At 35.3% G+C, this 18670-nt stretch overlaps 1 protein-coding gene across 1 annotated transcript in view; it reads left to right on the top strand.

The window, feature by feature from the left end:
* Positions 1-18670, top strand: part of COL25A1 (collagen type XXV alpha 1 chain) — a 523121-nt gene that overhangs the window by 426228 nt on the left and 78223 nt on the right. Inside the window, exons 16-18 of the mRNA XM_074396556.1 lie at positions 6269-6301; positions 6748-6783; positions 11805-11849. Coding sequence (XP_074252657.1) covers positions 6269-6301; positions 6748-6783; positions 11805-11849 — 114 coding nt within the window. The remainder of the gene's footprint in view (positions 1-6268; positions 6302-6747; positions 6784-11804; positions 11850-18670) is intronic.

The raw sequence follows: 18670 nt of genomic DNA, 5'->3' as shown, positions 1-18670 counted from the left end.
TGGGAGGGAGTGAGGATAAAAGACTACACATTGAGTACAGTGTACACTGCTTGGGTGGCGGGTGCACCAAAATCTCAGAAATCACCACTAAAGAATTTACCCATGTAACCAAACACCACCTGTTCCCCAAAAAACTATTGAAATAATAATTTTAAAAAGAACAGGAAGAGAAAAGTTTGATTATAAGTTAATGTCACTTGATTAGACCCTCTAATATAGTCTTGAAAATTTACCTAAATTCAAATTCCACTAAATCTGGATATTTTGTCAGGCTTTGTATTCTATCCTGGGGCAGAGGGTCTTTTAAACCATTATTAGCTTTTATACCACAGTAGTCTTGTGTCTTATCTTCTGCCACCTATCCTCTTACTTTTCCTCAGTCTGTCATAGCTTTTGCTTGGATTCATACTTGATAGATATCTCTGACATAGGAAGGATGTTTTACTTTGCTTGTGCTATGTGTTAAGGATTAAGTAGATCTTTTAAGAAATTGAAAATAGAATAAAGTCAGATGGGCTTTAATTTAAATCAAGCTAAGTAATTGAATGATGAAGAATTATTTATTTAGGCTTACACTTGAGACTAAGACTATTCCACTTTGAAAATGATTAAAGTACAGATGGATAATGGTTAGTCATAAAAACCATAGCCACAAAATAAAAAGAAATTTATCTTTCTTCTTCTCATAAATATTAATATAAATATGGCACGTGTGATAGGACTGAATGGGTCAAGTAGCAGTTGTATTTATATTTAAGGAGTCTAGAAATTAGAGTGAACTCTCAGTTTCTTATAGATCTGTGTTTGTCAGCCTCAGCACTATTGACATTTGGGGCCAGATAATTCTGTTATGGGACTGTCAGATGTGTAGCATCATTTCTGGCCTCTACCCACAAGACGCCTAAAGCACCTCCAAGTTGTGACAATCAAACGTGTCTTCAGACATTGTCAAATGTTACCTGGGGGGACAAAGCCACCCACAGGTGAGATTCACTGCTGTAGTCCCATTTTATTTATCTGCCAAATTTAAGTGTCATTCTGCAATCAAATATGGCATGAATCTGTTTAATACAAATGAGACCAATGATATACCCTGATTACTCTCAGAGACAAAATTTGAAACCCTAAGAACATAAACCTGGGTGTTATATCTAACTTGCTTGTTTTTGCTTAAAAGCAGAAGTCAGTAAAATGCCAGAACATAAATATTTTAGACTGTGTGGGCCATGTGGTCTCTGTCACAGCTACTCAACTCTGTTGTTGTGGCGTGAAAGCAACCATAGACAATACATAAACAAGTGAGTAGGCCGTGTTCCAATAAAACTTTATTTCTGGACACTGAAATTTTAATTTCATGTAATTTTCATGTGTCATGAAATATTATTGTTATTTTGATTTTTAAAAACCATTTTTGGCTCTTGGGTCTTACAGGTGGCCAACTGCATTTGGCCATAGTTAACCAACTATTTGCCCTCTGTGTAGAATATTTCCTTTCGTTCCACTTAAAAGAAGGGAAATATTCTACACAGAGGGCAATTTTTTTCAAGTGAAAAAAATTTATACTACATCTGAACTATGCCTATGTGGCTTTGTGTAGAGAATTTTATGCTTAAAATGTGTCTTTTTAAAGCTTCATTTTTGGAATGTAGGCCAATAATTGTTTCTTTAATCACCTTGTAAAGTTAAATATTTTGAAATTTAATTTTACAATGGTAAAACAGCTTTTTTCTGTGAAAAGACCAAGGTCATCTCAAAGGAATACTGTTCTTATTTTATATATTAATGCAAATCATTTACCATACTGACTCACACATAATAAACTCTCAATAAATATTAGCTTCTCTTCCCACATGGAAATTGAAATCAACTAGATTGTTTTTCTTTTTTCATCAAAAAATTTTATTAGTCAGCTGAAATTAAGTATAAGAAATGCTTCAGTTAAAACGGAAATCATTTCTATAAACCTTTAATGGGTCTAAACAGGGGATTGTAAATAGGAATCTGTAATGTGTATAATATGTAATCCGACCTGTAGCATTTATCCCAAAAATGCTGTAATTGGAATATAATTTTTGATGTGTTTTTTAAACATTTCCTGCTTCTGTCATATAATTTGTTTCCAGCATGTTGGAAACACTATTCTCATGGCTTTTGTGTTCAGTATGTGAAACTCATTCATCATTTACCGAGTTTGAGATGTAAAACATTTTTTTAAAAATGCTTCTTTTCTGCCATTGGTATAGTAAATTACGTCATTGATTGACTTTATAGGATTTTTTTTTTTCCTTTTGATTCACCTCAGCGCCTTTGGATGGTAAAGTAATCTAAACCTTTCCAGACTGGTCATCTGGAAATACTGTGGAACTATAAAAACCACTAGGCTGGGTTTTCTCTGGCCAGCAGCTTCAGCACATTCTGGCCAACCACCGTGGTACACCCCAGGTTTAAGAGCATAAAGCTGCCAAAGACAGAACTCAGTCATGTGTAGAGTTATTATCGAAGGGTATGCCCCACTCTTTGGAGTGTTAATCCCACCAACAAATGTAGAAATTGATTTCTTACCTGTTTTCACCTGTGTGAAATACTGAATGGTTTGGCCACGTCACTCTACTCTTCACAATTCTGTCTGTTGATTCAAAAACTCTGCTTTCACTTTCTTAGCATGATTTGTTGTTTTTTTTTGTTTTTTTTGTTTTTTATTTTTTTGCCCCCCTCTTCCCCATTTCCATTCTTGTGTGTATTCACGCTATCTTCATCTTCATACTTTACATCTATATAGCAAAGATGCATGCATGAAACATGAAGTATGAAAATGCATCTCTGACTTGCATCCTCTGAGCCTTTTCAGAAGGCACATCATATTTGGAGCCAACCAAACTGTCTTCTTTTTATAAACTCACACACGACAGCCTATCCCAGTGGGCACTCCCACCCCAATCAGTGCTGAGCTTTCTCTAATTAGCACATGTCAGTCTCGTAATTTAGAACACTGTTGCTGTCTGTCCTCCTTCCCCTGACTCCTTAGCGCCACTTTTCCACTTTCTAATCTTATTCATTCTTCAGTCGACTGTAAACTTAATTTAGAAATCATTTCCCTAGAGGAGCCTTCAGTCTCCTCTAGACTGGGTAGGTCACCTGCTATATGCTCCCACCACCCTCCTTATAATTCCTTTGATAGCCATGCATTTGCTTATCGTGTCTTCTGTGCATACATAGTGACACAGAATTTTCCAAACATGGCAATCTCTACCCACACCAGATTTCCAGAAAAAAAAAAAAAAAAAAAAAATGGAAAGAAAGAAAAATTATCTTTCATGCTTTCCATCAAAAATAAATTATTGATTGAAATTTATGATCTTTCATGCTTTCCATCCATAATATTTTTGCACTACATATATTGGAAAATAATCATTTTAATGCAGGACAAGGGCTGTGATTGTAACTGCATTGTTCATTGTTATCTCCCAGCTCTCAGCATCTATTAATAGATATGTCTGGCACATAATTAGTGCTCAATAAATATTTGTTGAATGAATTAATGAATGATAAAAATAAGTCCCTACACTCACTTCATATATCCACATGTGCCTTATTAACACATACATATAATTATCTACTGACTGTTGTTTTGAAAATAATCACAAAAATGGAAACTGTGCATGAATGAAAAATAGTAAAGTCAAATTCATTTACCTCAAGTGTCTTCTCATAGTATTTCCTCATCTATAACTATAACTTACCCTGTAGAAATTTTTATTTCCAAGCCAAATGACTGATGAAGCTGAGTATACTTAAGACATAGCTGGGGTTTTTCCCCCAATTGTAATCCAGTATTAATTTTCACTTTTGAGGGAAGGAGGATTATAAACACACACTGTTTTATTTCCACTGCTTGTAGCATTATCCCTTAAAATGTTTAACTTATGATTATCTTCCAGAAGTCATGTTACCACTGAAAAGTTATAAAAATTCCTTGCGATTTCACAGTTCTAAGTCTTTAAAAAAGAAAAATAAAATCACTCATAGTTGTCCATCAAATGAAATGGCTCAGATTTCCACAAATATATTGGCCTTTCAAGAAACTGTTTTTTTCTTTCCATTCACTTTTTATGAGAACTAAATCTAGTCTTCACTCACATTAGAGATTATCTGGATGCTTTCCATTAAGATACTGAATTAAACTACAATTAATACAAGCAACTTCCTTGCATTTACAAGTTTACGACAACCTTTATGTCCTGTTGTTGAAATGAAATAAGCCAACAATTCTTTTCTATTTAGAAAAGAAGAAAGAAAAAATAACATGGCAGTAGAACTTAGGAAGCCCCAAATTCATTTAACCTCTAGCTGCTTTTATATCCTTGTTTATTAAACGGAAATAGTAATATCTGCCCCCTTTATTTCATGAGAATTTAATGAGGTTTAAATGAGATAAAGTAGGAACTTTGCAAAGTCAAGATTGCTTTTATGAATTCAAAGATGTTATTTATTGTATAAAATATTGTAAACCTGATTCATTGGTACTGATGACTTTCAGACTTAATTTAGTAGAAATAGAAGTAAGTATTCTTATTGGCCACATTTATGTTGCTTCCCATTTGAAACTCAATGGGATATTAATGATCGGCAAGATAAATCAGTCTCATTCCACAGTAAGACAGTATTAGGGTCCTCTTTCTGTTTAGTTACATTTTAATTTTCAACAGTAGGAATAGCAATTATGATGTCAAGAAACTCACATAACTATTTCTTTAACAAGCTAATTTACTATTTCTTTCTTTTTTCTAAGCTATTTTTTCCCTTCCTAAAGAATTTTACATTTTGATCCTTGAAAATTGACCTGTTTAAACATTTTTTGAGATTTGGTCATTCATTCACCATACATATATTGAGCATATACTATGGGCCAGGGCACTGAATAAAAATAGATCCAGAATCTGCTCACATGCAGCTGACTATATAACGAAGAGACACACAGTGAATAGGCAGGAAACATAAATAGGCAATTACAAAGCGGGCTGCGGTGGACATGAACAGAGCATGATGCTACGGAGTTAAGATGTGTGCATGAGGGGCACGTGTCCGAGGTGTCTAGGCTGGTTGGTGAAGGGCTCTTTGAGGCAAAGCTGCTTAGGCAACATCTGAAGGGAGAAAGTGCCAGCCCTGGGCAGAGGGGAGAGAAATTGAGGGAGCGGGGCAAGTGGCCCATATACAGAGGCCTGAGTCCTTATGTCTGTCTCTAAAAGAGATTGATGAGCAGCTTCTGGAATCTAGAACAAGGAAATGGGCCCCCGGAGCTCCTTGAGCATTTGTACAGATGAGACAGCTGAGGAAATCCCAATATGTGCCTCCCTCCTGTGGCTGTTTTTATTTCCTTGACAGTCTCAAATGACCTTTCTTTTTCCTTCTGGCATATGCATGAGACGGAGAGGGCTAGAAGGAACTTGAAATTCTAGGCCCTTTGCTGGCCTCATTTCAGAAATAAGCAACATTCCCAGCTACCCCCCTTTTTCTTTTCTCCATTAGTTCCTATCTGCTTATTTATAACACGTTTCCTTTAGAGAAGTAGTCACCCTCTATGAAATCTGGCTGGAATACAGTGCCTTTTAAAATAACAGATTCTGACTCAAGACTTTCTCTCAGAGCTCACATGTGTCCCCCTCACCCACAAGTCATCCATCATCCTGTAACTTCCTGGTGACTGAGTTACAATGAAATAAGTGTAAAGCTGGAAAAAACGTGCCTGTTGTAACTGTGATGGTGCTTCACGAGGAAAACAAACTGATCTGTTGCGTGGCTTTTTCTAACTCGACGTCATTAACCTCTGACTTCATCTGTTGAACCTTGACTCACTGAATAGCAAAAGGGTCAGGGAACTCCCAGTAAATGATAGCTAATGGCAGTAATACATTCCAGGAATAGAGAAAGCCAAAAGTTCCATATCCCTAAATTATAATTTATTGCTTCACAATGTATTTTTAGCACTGTATCAAAAGAAGAAATTCGTATTTATGTTTATTTCAGGGAATGTAGTCCTTATGTATCTGTATTCAAAGTAAACCAATGTTTTTACTTTGTGCATTGTTTATCCTGTAAATTGTTGACATCTTAACAGCTGAGATATTGGTACAAAGTGTTATGGAGCATAGTTTGGTCCATTAGTCATGAGGTCCCTTTGAGTACCTGTGTCGGTAATGGCTCTCTGGGTGCTTGTGATATTTCCTGTTCCCATAACTTGTGGCATAATCTCTCCTGTGTTTTATTTTAGGGTGACCCTGGATCATCTGCTGCAGGAATTAAGGTAAGTATAACCTTGCAAGTATTTGTATTCCAGGAGTTACAGTACTGATTTTTATAGGCCTCTACTTTCTCTCCCTTTTTTAGCAACTTCCATGATTATAACTTTGTTTCTATTCTCCTGCAATAACTGGGCTTCCAAAAACAACAGGGAATATCTGTGGGAAACTTGATGAAGGTTTAAATAAGAAGTCTTGCACCCTCTTCCCTTTCTGATTGGTTTCTATGGAAATGTGGGTTTATATGTGATCTATAGGTATATTTATAGCAAAAACAAAAACAAAAAAAAATCCCTATGTCTTGTGAGATGTAGAGTCGCAGGATAAAGGAAATAAAAGACATGTGGTGAAGAAGGGGGCTAGCCCATCCCTGTGATGGTGGCCAGAGGCCTCAGGGTTTTAGAAAATTCTTGGAAGACTTCCTTTTTCATCTTTGGTTTTCTTTGATCAGGGAGAACCTGGAGAATCTGGTCGTCCAGGGCAAAAGGTAATATCTCTGTCTCTAGTGTGATCTTACTGTCTCACGTTCACCATTTTATATCTACCATCCACTGTGTAATATGAAAACAATTATTACAAAACGATGCGGTTTTCATGTTTTGCATTACAGAGGGTTATTGGTTATTTTGCATTTTAAAAAGTCTTGATGATGACCATAGCACGATGTGCAAACAAACTTTATACATGTAAAAGGATGCTTTGTGAAATGAAGTCTACACACATTTAGCTGTTTGAAACTAACAAAGATCAGGTGAATGGAATGCCAACAATTTTTCTTTGCATGCTTCATGGTAATATGCATGTTTCTATCTTTTTAAAATAATTTTTTTAATAGAAAAAATCTTTCTATAACTGGCTATGTTGCTTTGATGTTTCTGTCAGTAAACTGTCTCAATAGTGATGGGCAATTCTTTATGAACTATATTCCTTTTCCTATCATTGCAAATGCTTTCATGCTGACAATTTTGTATGTGATTTATATCTACTTGTGCTATGGTATTGTTAAACACACTAAATTTGTTAATGAACTAAATTTTAATTAGAGACACTAGCCATACCATTTTCTGGATACATTAGTTTTTGTTTTTTTTCATTTGTACGTCACTTTAGCAAAAAATTAGAGGACATGCAGTGAATATGTTTCGATTCATACTCTCATTTGAGCCTGAAACAGGAAACACATGCTAGCAGTTTATTGTCTGAGCATTTGGATATCAATGCCCATACAGTCAGATTTTAGACCACAGATGTAGCTGGCTAGTAAATGTGAATTCCACACTAGGTTAAACCTCTTAAGATCATGACTCTGCCTTTGTCTAGCAGTAGCTGATGTTGTAGATAAACATATGAACAGAAAAATAAATTTACTTCATTGGCAGGAAAGGGAAAAGAGAATAAATCCCTTCTTGTATTTTGGAACCTTAAGACATAGTAAAACAATGTTCCCACTTTTGTGAAGTCATTGAGAGGATAATGGCTTTGTTTTAAACACTTAGGATAGACATAATTTTTGAGAAGCTCTTTCACTTTTTTTTTTTTTTTTTAACATTTCTCTAATTTAAAAACAGATTTTTCTCTTAAAACTGAGTCTGAGCAATGACTCATTAGGCCCAGTTTGAGGTAAAGTTGAGACTTTCAAAGAGCCTAGCAGAACTCTGCAAATTTTACTATTTATTTTCTAAGATTTCTTATCAATTCTTTAAATCACTAATTCCAAATTTCTTAAATAAAGATCCATGGTCTGCTTTGGTTTGAAAAAGCAACTGATCTTCTCAGACAATCTAATTTTAGTTCCCTTAGTCTTTCAAATTTAAAGGCTAAGTTTTTACTGCTCTCCAAATCCATGATTTGCTAAAAAGTCTGCAAGACTGTTGTGTCTCTAAAAAAATAAACCAAAACAAATCTGCTATAATCTTATATAGTTTTCACTGTTTTCAGAGTGGAATATTCAAATAGATTTTCAATTGCTTAATAAAACATTGCCTTATCATAATGATTACTTAGAAATACAGTTTAGATTCATTCTGGAAGTTTATAGATTTACACATGGGAACACTGGATTTCCTTTGCATTACATTAAAAACCAGTTTAAAACTATATTGAGAGAAGGGGTAGAATCCTTAAAAGCTTACAGTCTTCCTGAATGAATATGTGTCCTAAAATGAGCATCATCTTTTTCATTAATATTTAGGCCAGATTATACCCTTTGATATGATCTCATATTCTCACATTATGATGACTTCCTTTGTCTAATATTGGGAATTGGCAATATTAAGCCCAACATTGATTTAAAAGTAAAGTATGCCCATGCTTGCTGCTGATGGATATTAGAGAAATAAACTGCACTGAGTACAGAATCGCTTCAATAGATCTTCCACAGCATTTTCCTCTCCATTGCAGAACTATGCTCAGGGTTCATTGGCACTGAGGGTCCTGTGTCAGAGACACTCCCAGAAAAGTACAGAATATTGTGACACAGCAAAAAGCTCATCAATTAACTTCCCACTGTGTGGTCTTTTACAGGATAAGGGTTTGATATCTAGAGTTACATTCATAATGTAGGAATAATTCCATTGAATTTTCTTTCTTTTATGGCCTCAGGAGTTTAGTATGTGATTGATATGTGAGTTGGAGTGTATATATGTGCTTGTAGAGTGAGTGTGTAGATTTATAAAATAGGTATTGTGTTTCATCGCCTAATTCTTTCTTTCATAACTTTCCCACATCTTTTCCAAGTCAATATTTTAATTTTAAACGAGTAAAATTACTTGATCTCCTATCAGAAGGGCCCTTCAGAGTTGAACTCTCTAAAACTATAGGGCACTCTAGTAGGGACATGAGGTGAAAGCAGAGTCCTGATTTTGAGGGTCTCCTGTAATGGGGAGTGAAAGGTGAAAGGAAAGAAAAAAAAAAAAGCAGAAGTGTAAACCTGAAGGTTAAACTTGACACACGTAAGTCACACTTTTGATATATGTTGATATCACCTTTGAATGGAATAATGAACCAAATCCTAATTCTGACTGAGATCTGATCTCAAATTTTGGGCTGTGCATCCCCAAATTGAGTTCTTGAGAGAAGCTCCTGAGCCAAGGAATAGGCGAGAATGGTAAGTTACTGAAAAGCTATTGCCTAGTTCAGGAGTGTCCAATCCTTTGTCTTACCTGGACCACTTTGGAAGAAGAATTGTCTATGGCCAAACATAAAATACATTAGCACTAGCAATAGCTGATGAGCAAAAAAAAAAAACTCATAACTCTTTAAGGAAGTTTATGAATTTGTGTTGGGCCATATTCAAAGCCATCCTGGGCTGCATGTGGCCCGTGGGCTTTGGGTTGGACACACTTATCCTAGTTAGAAGATAACCTTTTATGGCATAAAGACAGAGAATTTATATGGGAACAAATGTCTTCCTAAAAATGTTAAGTGATGTTCCACAAAGGGTAACATTACATGTATTATAATCTTTCATCATGTCAACTAATAAACATACATTTGGAAAGGTCAAATTATGAAATATAAAAACTATAAGAAATAAGAATTTATAAAGTATCTGTTCACTAAAAAATACGCTTATTACCTAACACATATACATAGTACACATATGATGTAGAGAAACGTTAAATGCTCAATATCTGTAAGTAGTCAATCTACATTATAAAATATTCTGTAATGTCTTACACATCTTTTTCTTGATTAGAAAAATGGATGTGTGTTTATGTGTCTGTGCATGTTTAAATAAATATCTTTTTTATTTTATTTTTTTATTGCATTTTAGGTTTTGGGGTACATGTGAAAAGATAAATATCTTTTTTTAAAGTAGTCATCCAGTCCTTTCATTTGGTGGGAGGGAAAGATGTGATGAAAACACCTGTTGGACAATAATGTAACAACCTATATATTTTCACAAATGTTTCAGATAGGATGTCTGCAAAAATGAGTGCGGGGTACTTTTCTGAAGCAATACAAAGCATAGATTTGCCATCAGTATGTTTGTTCTTATTAGTTGTATATTCTATTGAAATTTACTGTTTTCAAGGGCCATAACATAAAAGAGAATTTTAAGCAAAAAATGTACACAAGCTCTTTTTGCTGGATCCTCTTAAACTCACTGATTGAAAAGTAAAAAAGAAAGTAAAAGAAGATCAAATACGTAAGGTTTTATCTGTGTGAAGTTTAATCTACTTAAGCATTCTTTGAACAGAATAACAAACAAGTTCTTGATAATCAGCCTTTCTCCTCTAGCTTAATCTCATTTTAGTCTTATTGTTCACAATGCAAACTTTGATTTATACAGTTTCAGACAGAATCATTTTTCTTTTACATTCCTGAAGTAACTTTGACCTAAAACATCAAGAAATCCATTATCCTTTTTTGGTCTAATCACACAGCTTAACAAGCAGTATCAGACATCACTTTGTGATCATACCCGAACAAACTATGGTGCTTCATAATTTGAAAGTAATAATACTAAAGATGAAACTTCTGGTTGGACTTGGTAGATATTCCTTAAAATGAGGATTGTTAAGGCATTTAGATGAAAGGAAATGCTTTCTTTTGTCACTTCACTGTTAGTTTAATGCTCCTTATCTTTTAATACAATTGTTGTCCCACTAACTGGTCATCATGAAATAGTATCATCCTTTTGCCTTCAAATGTTATTTCCACAAAAAATAGTCAGTTCTGTCCAACAGAAAAGACTTTCATTTTCTCCTGAGATTCCTTTATACTTCTTTAGTAGAATTCAGGAGATTTTCTAAGCAATGGAACCTCTTGTTGTCATACTTTGGGCTTAAAATAATGTAGACAACTCTGTGAAAATGAGAAGGTTAAGCTTGACTCCGATATGCTCACCCAAAATGTACTACTTAATCTCAAACCTGTATGCAGCAACAGCTGCATGGTACCATTAGCCCTAAGCTGCTAAGCAGGGTTGCTCAGACTCAACAATTGTCAGAATACAGACTGGAGTTAGGTTTAATCTTAAGTATTCATTTATCTTTTCATAATTCAGGAATGAAAAGGAAAGCTTACTATGCTCTTTAAGTGAGAAAGACTTTTAATGAATATTGTTTTGATGTGACCATCTGTTCATACAGCCAACTCTTGATTCTCTAAGGTGAGAGAATACTGGGCTAGGATGCATTGTTGAAATGCACACATTATCCTCATTTGGGCAAATAGATTCAGCCTCCCCAACAAATCATTTAATAAAGAAATAATAAAATATGGGAGTTTCTCCTTCTTTTACTCACCATCTGACAGAGATACCAATGTGCAGTGAACTGAGAGGAAGAGAGAAAATCTTGAAAAGTCTGTGAAGTGGTCAACCCATTTCTAAATCAAGAGTTGACTGAATTGTAGAATCTCACCAAACTTTCTGAAAGTAGACAGTTTTTATATTTATCCTTGTAGAAAGTATTGAGCTAGGAACAAATTTGCCATGTTTTTCTCCAGATATTGTGACTGAATGAATATCATTCTATAATGCTGTATGATTTTCCTATGTAGGGTGAACCAGGGCTTCCTGGGCTTCCTGGACTTCCGGGGATAAAGGTAAATACTGCACGGACAGTCTTGGCTTCATAGAATTGTAATTATGAGATTCACCCAAATTGGAGGAAAATAGGGAAAAAATGGAAGCTAAAAATATAATGCTGTTCTCTAGGTACTCTCCAGCCATCTCAACTAAGTGAATTTTTAAGTTAAAAATTAAGCACAGATACCTCTAAAGTTTGTGATGGCTGTATGGATTGTTTGTTTCTCCATTTAACTTACCACTGCCCCTTAAATAAAGGTAAATGTCACTTCATTTGAAGTCACAGAAATTCTTTAAAGTCTAAAATGTCTCTTTACCTTCACATTTTAATTTTATTCTTAAGACCCTATCAGATTTTGTCCAGAATTAGAATCTTAACAACCCCATAAATCTAACAGTTAGGCAGCTGTTTTTGTGATTCACTCATTAATATAATCCCTCTAAAACATTTATCTTCTACTTCCTCTCAATAATTATCCCTTCAAAGTACAAATCATATCACTAAAATATTTTGACCCAACACATACACTGTCTCCATAAACTTTTTAAGTATCTTTTGAAATAATTGCTTAACGCTTAGTTTGGAAACATTTGTTTTAAATTGGTGTAAATCACTTAAAAATGTTCAAAGCACTTAAAAAAATTGTTTAAAAATTTTCGCATGGCAACCAACAAGGCTTAAAGTTCTACTGCCTTAGCCAGAGTTGCTCCTCTAAAATCAGCTTCTTATTTTAAAAAGCTTTTTTATATTCTAGAAATACTTAATAGGGGTTAATATAATGCAAATACATTTTCCTTTTGTTGTTCTCATCTTCCAAAGTTTTGAATCAATTTCTGTTGTACATTAGTCCATTCTAAAGTTAGCATTCCTAGGCCAGGCACAGTGGCTCACACCCATAATTCCAGCACTTTGGGAGGCCGAGGTGGGCAGATCACTTGAGGTCAGGAGTTCAAAACCAGCCTGGCTAACATGGTGAAACCCTGTCTTTTTATTTTATTTTATTTTTATTTTTATAGTTACAAAAATATGTTTTTATAACTATATGTTTTTATAGTTATAAAAATATATAATGTTTTTATAGTTATAAAAATGTTCAGAGAAACCCTGTCTTTACAAAAAATACAAAAATATTAGCCAGTTGTGATCTCAGCTACTCAGGAGGCTGAGGCAGGAGGATCTCTTGAACCCAGGAGGCAGAGGTTGCAGTGAGCTGAGATCATGCCCCTGCTCTCCAGCCTGGGCAACAGAGCAAGATTGTGTCTCAAAAAAAAGAAGAAGAAGGTTAGCATTCCTACTTTTAGTGTGAGAGTTGTGTATACTGTTTTATGAAGGTTCTGCTTCAAGTGTGAGTTATGTGAAATAATATGATTTTAGGATAGACATGAAATTATTGAGTTCTCAAAGGTCATGTGATATCACATATAATATTTTATGAATATTTTGGTGTAATTAGTAGCCATCAAAGCTATGTCTTCTTGGTTGGCATTCAGCAATTTTAGTTCTGGCTTTTTGCTTGATGTGTCTAGATTATTATCACAAAAGTTCAGATATGTCCTTTTAATAGATTTTTAGTCTTTGACTTCTTTGATAACAGTTTGCTAAAGAGTTAAAGTCACTTCCTTATCATTTGACATGTAGCAAAAATAACTTCACAAATTAATAGGTTGTTTCATATTATAGAGTTAAATTATGGCATTCCTTAGTTCAGCCACACTTAAAAAAAAAAAAAAAAGATGGCATTTTACAAATAATGGGAAGATCGTAACAACTTTAAAACAAATAAGAAAGTGGTATTTAGTGTTAATTAAAAAGACCCTTGTAGCATTATAAATAAAGGAGAAGGCATTTAAAGGAGAGGCTTTAGGAAGGGCTGAAGCAGTTCCTGCAGCAAGTGCTTGTAGGTTATCAGGGTACCAGCTCCTCTCACAGGAGCCTGTGTGCTTTGAAATCCAGTTGTCTCTTCTGAGCTTGAAGCACTTTCTTAGAGAGAAAGAGTACCTGAGAATGGGAATTGATTATTTCCCTCTAAAGAAAAAAAAAAAAAAAAAAAAAAAGCAATTTTGATACTGATTATACAAAAGCAATTTTGATTACTCTATACTATATTATCATCATCTTACTTCAGTCTTATATCCTCCACCACAAAAAATATCCCACTGGACCCTCGGAATTTGCCTAGTCATCTGTGGACTAGTCAGAATGTTTTGAGCTTTTTCTAGCTGGGAGGGATGTTAAATGGTTTGCCACCTCTAGCAAATGCTTTTATTCCTAGGGTCATAGGAAATGGCCCAGATGTAGTTTGTCGAGGTCAGGTAGCTCTGATGTTTTCTTTTATTTTCCTCTCCTTGACTGCTGACTATAGTAGAAAGAAGCTATTAATTGGCAAAAAATCTTTTCATCAATCACTTGAGATACTTTTCTACATAATTATCAAGTACTGTTGGGTAACTATCTGGTATTTGATTTAAATCTTAGGTTCTGTTTTTGGTTTATTAAACTTTGTCTTCTTACTCTAATCAGGATGTGGGAGTAGTCAGTGCTTATAATGTAGTCAGTGCTCACTGTAAATCAGTACTTTTGAAAAGGAGACAATTTAAAGATACATCAGCTGGGTGTGGTGGCTCACGCCTATAATCCCAGCACTTTGGGAGGCCAAGGTGGGTGGCTCACCTGAGGTCAGGAGTTTGAAACCAGCCTGGCCAACATGGTGAAACCTCGTTTCTACTTAAAAAAAATACAAAGATTAGCCAAGCATGGGGGCGGACACCTGTAGTCCCAGCTACTTGGGAGGCTGAGGTAGGAGAATCACTTGAACCCGGAAGGTAGAAGTTGCATTGAGCCAAGATCATGCCCATACACTCCAGCCTGGGAAACAGAGTGAGATTCCATCTCAAAAAAAAAAAAAAAAAAAAAGGTACATCACATCTACTAGTATTCATTAGATATTTATAAATGTAGAATTAAATAAAGGCTTATAATTTTATGTCATAGTTTTCTTAGAATGTTCTTTTTTCCTTTAATTTACATTTATTCTATTAGGTAGCCACATGACACAGTTAACATGACAGTTAACTATGATTTTATAGTTTGAACAAGTAACGGTATTTAAAAGATGAAACCACCGTGTATGGATATAGAATGTGTAGTTGCCAGAATGTTACTCATAATCTTCCTAGACCTGTGTGTTTGTTTATGCTTTGGAAATACTTCCTGTTGCTATTCATCTCCTTCTTATCTGCTGGTGCTACAGAGAGTATGCAAATACCACCCATTATTTCCAAGACTTTGAGGAAACCAGCCACGACATACCAGGGAAGCTTTGATTCACCACCTGTTGCTCTCGGGGAATGGTCGGAAACTTAATGAGCATCCACATGCCTTCCACAGCACTCAGGAAATGAGCAAAGTGCCTAAATACAGACAGCAGAGTCATCTATCCATCACCTCAGGGTCCCACTCAGAGAAAAGTGCTAATATCTTAGGCATACATAATAAAAGTCACTAAGAACAGGCATAACTTAATTTTGAGCTACTCTTAAGCTTCCTGCAGAAGTATCCAAAAGTCCTCTTACCATATGGAAAACATTTGGAATTCCTATTTCGTGCATTCATGGTTCATATAGTGTCATGATGTTCAACTGGGAAAATTAAATTATGTATAATGTACCATGCAGTCATTGATCTTCTGGAATAAGATGTGAGCCCAGAAAATTAGTTTCTAAAACTACCCTTCACATATTTTTAATGGGTAAAATTATTGTAACCAGCTTTTCTGATATCACATAAAAGAGTACAATTCTAAGTTCCTATTTTTTTAGGTTTTGCTCTCTACACTTATTTTGAAAAATGTAAATATATTACTTATGCCCTTTCTATGGTTACATTACCCTAGCAGTAAGCAGGATAGAGCAGTGACTTTGGAACAGACCACCAATGTGCAGATCCTTGTCCACCCCTTATCAATAATATAATGTGGAGCAACTTCTGTCATCTCCCTGTACTTCCCTTTCTTCCTAAGATGGGACTCGTTGACCATAACTCAGGGAGCTGTGAAAATTAAAGGCACTAATCCATGTAAAATTCTTAAAATATTGCCAAGCACGTAGTAATTGCTATACTAGTTTTGGTTATTGTTATCTCTTTCTTTCAGGACAGCTCAAAATATTGGAAACATTGGTTATGCACATGTTCTGTACAGTCTTTCCTAGTGTAATTTTAAGCTAGAGAGTATAAAGCCATGTGTACTCCGTAGGTTAGTAGATGTAAATTCTGAAAACTCCTTTACAGTGACGGGGGGATGTTACTTTAAGAGCAGTAAGGATCACCTGGTTTTTCTCAAAACATGACGTTCACACTATACCCCTTTCCTATTACCCAAATGTGTCCCAGGAACAAAGGATGAAGGAGCACAATGTTGTGGACATAGGACATGGCACTGTCAGTGTTCTCCTTCCTGGTACTGTTCACAGGAAAAGCAAAAACAACTCTTGACACGTAATGATGAAAATTCTCCAGGCTCCAGTCGATGTTGCCTAACCCAATAAATTTTTCATAAATACAGATTTTCAGCACTTGCTTTTCCTTCTTTCAACATGTACCACCAGGCCGGGCACGGTGGCTCACACCTGTAATCCCAGCACTTTGGGAGGCCGAGGCCGGTGGATCACTTGAGGTCAAGAATTTGAGACCAGCCTGGCCAGCATGGTGAAACCCCGTCTCTACTAAAAAACACAAAAATTAGCCAAGCATGGTGGTGCACACCTGTAGTCCCAGCTACTTGCGAGGCTGAGGCAGGAGAATCACTTGAACCTGGGAGGTGGAGGTTACAGTGAGCCAGGATCATGCCACTGCACTCCTGTCTGGGTGACAGAGCGAGACTCCATCTCAAAAAGAAAAAAAATAACTGTCCACCAGTTTATTTCACCATGTTCAGAAGGCAAATTAGGGGGGAAAATTGTGGAGCAAGGGAGATGTAATACACGAAAAATTATGTGAAATAATTTTGTTGGCAAATACGTTTCCACAGTATTATTGTGCTTCAAAGATTGGCTTTTTTTTTTTTTTTTTTTTTTCCTGGCTTCCACATTAGTGAAAATTCGACATTCAGATCAAGAATTTGGGGATGAGGAGGGTATGAGACAGTAACTAACTCTTTATATCCCAGCATGTGAAATCATTCTTGCCACTAAATTATATAAAGACTAGCTTTTACAGGTGGCAGAAGCATTTACTCTGGCATTCTTAGGATTAAGTACAGTCCTCAGTAATCTAATAGAATCTTATCTTCTAAATCCACCAGAGATGAGGTTCCTTCCTCACAAACATCAGATCACAGTTTAAAAATAGCAGAGAAAAACTTCTGGAAGCAACATAGGATGTGAAATGAATTCCTAAAAGAGGAAAAGAAAATGGAGTACCGGTTAAACGAATAACACTGTGTTATCGTTCCTTATAATTATTTCCTGCCTGCACAAAGTTCATCTGAGAAGCTGAATAATTGGAGAGTCCAATTAGGAAACTCATATAAGCAGAAATCAGAGATTTTTAGCAGCCAGAATGAAACCTCCGATAAATATAAGGAATATGCTTTCATGATGTAATCCTGTTAAGAAAAAAGTCAGACAGGTATGCTTTCTGGATTTTAAATAAACCTGCTATTATAGTTCATTTTCATCAGTGCCACCAAGATGTTTTAATTTATACTAAAATTTGATCCTTAAGGGAAATAAATGTTTTTGGGGCAGACTCTACTTTCTCATTCTTTTTTCCCCTCAATAATTTTACATATCAATCATTACCAAAACTGGCTGCCTGGTGGTTCTTATTACAACAAATGTTCTTACTGTAATCCTCAAAAGCAGGTATCATGCTGCCTTGAATTCTAATTAGCCTTTAAGCAAGAAGAATATTGTACAGCTAATGCATTCAGTGTCAAGACAAGTTAATCAAAATTGTTGGTGATACTTTTAGCACCCAGGCAGATCAGCACATATTTTTCAAGTCCTGTTGTACTATTTATTAGGGCAATGAAAACTGGATCTTCTCAGGGGTAATAAATATCATGGAAAACATGACTTGGTTTAAGCTGGTATTCTAGAGGTTTTTTCAGACAGGTTAAAAAGTAATTTTTTTACTCAAAGCATAATTGATAATGACTTATAAAAATAAAACAAATGGTAAAATGAAAAACCAGAGATTTTTCTATGGGCAGCAGCTAATCAGTCAGGACATTCTGGCCACCATTCCATTTAGCAGATGGTAAATCCTGGAAGCTTATAGGGAAACACCTGATGAGTCATTTCTGTGTGAGTGAAGCTGTCTCCTCCTTTCTCACATTGACTAAGTTATCTAAGTATTTGTTGATTCTTCTCATCATTATGGAAATTTGGCAAAAAAGTGTTACGTGAACTGTTCCAATAACCATTTTAGAAGGTAAAATAAGGTCACCTGAAATACTTTCTTGCTATGTATTAAATGTAGGTTTGAAGAAAAGTCACTCAAGATTTTATTTTGGAATTCTAAGACTTACTGAGACCTTTGGTGGTCATTGTTAGATTTCAGAAATGTGATGTTCCTAAGGAATTTTCCAGCTTTGCCTTGCCTTTCTGTAAAATAGAAGACCAATTTTTGTTTGCGTGTTTGCTGTCCCTTGTGGTTGCTAGGGATGGTAGTTGTTTGTGTGGGTTTTTTTATGTTATCTTTTTGTGTTTTGGCCAGAAGACAGTATTTAAGCTGGTATCTCAATAGACTATTGAATTTTTAAAAAGTAATAGCAAAGGAGTTGAGGAGAAGCGGCTTCAGTCAAAACTCTTACCTTTAAGGCATCTAATACAGAAT

Source organism: Saimiri boliviensis, chromosome 3, assembly GCF_048565385.1.
Source record: "Saimiri boliviensis isolate mSaiBol1 chromosome 3, mSaiBol1.pri, whole genome shotgun sequence".
NCBI lineage: Eukaryota > Metazoa > Chordata > Mammalia > Primates > Cebidae > Saimiri > Saimiri boliviensis.
This window is presented reverse-complemented; position numbering and strand designations above follow the sequence as displayed.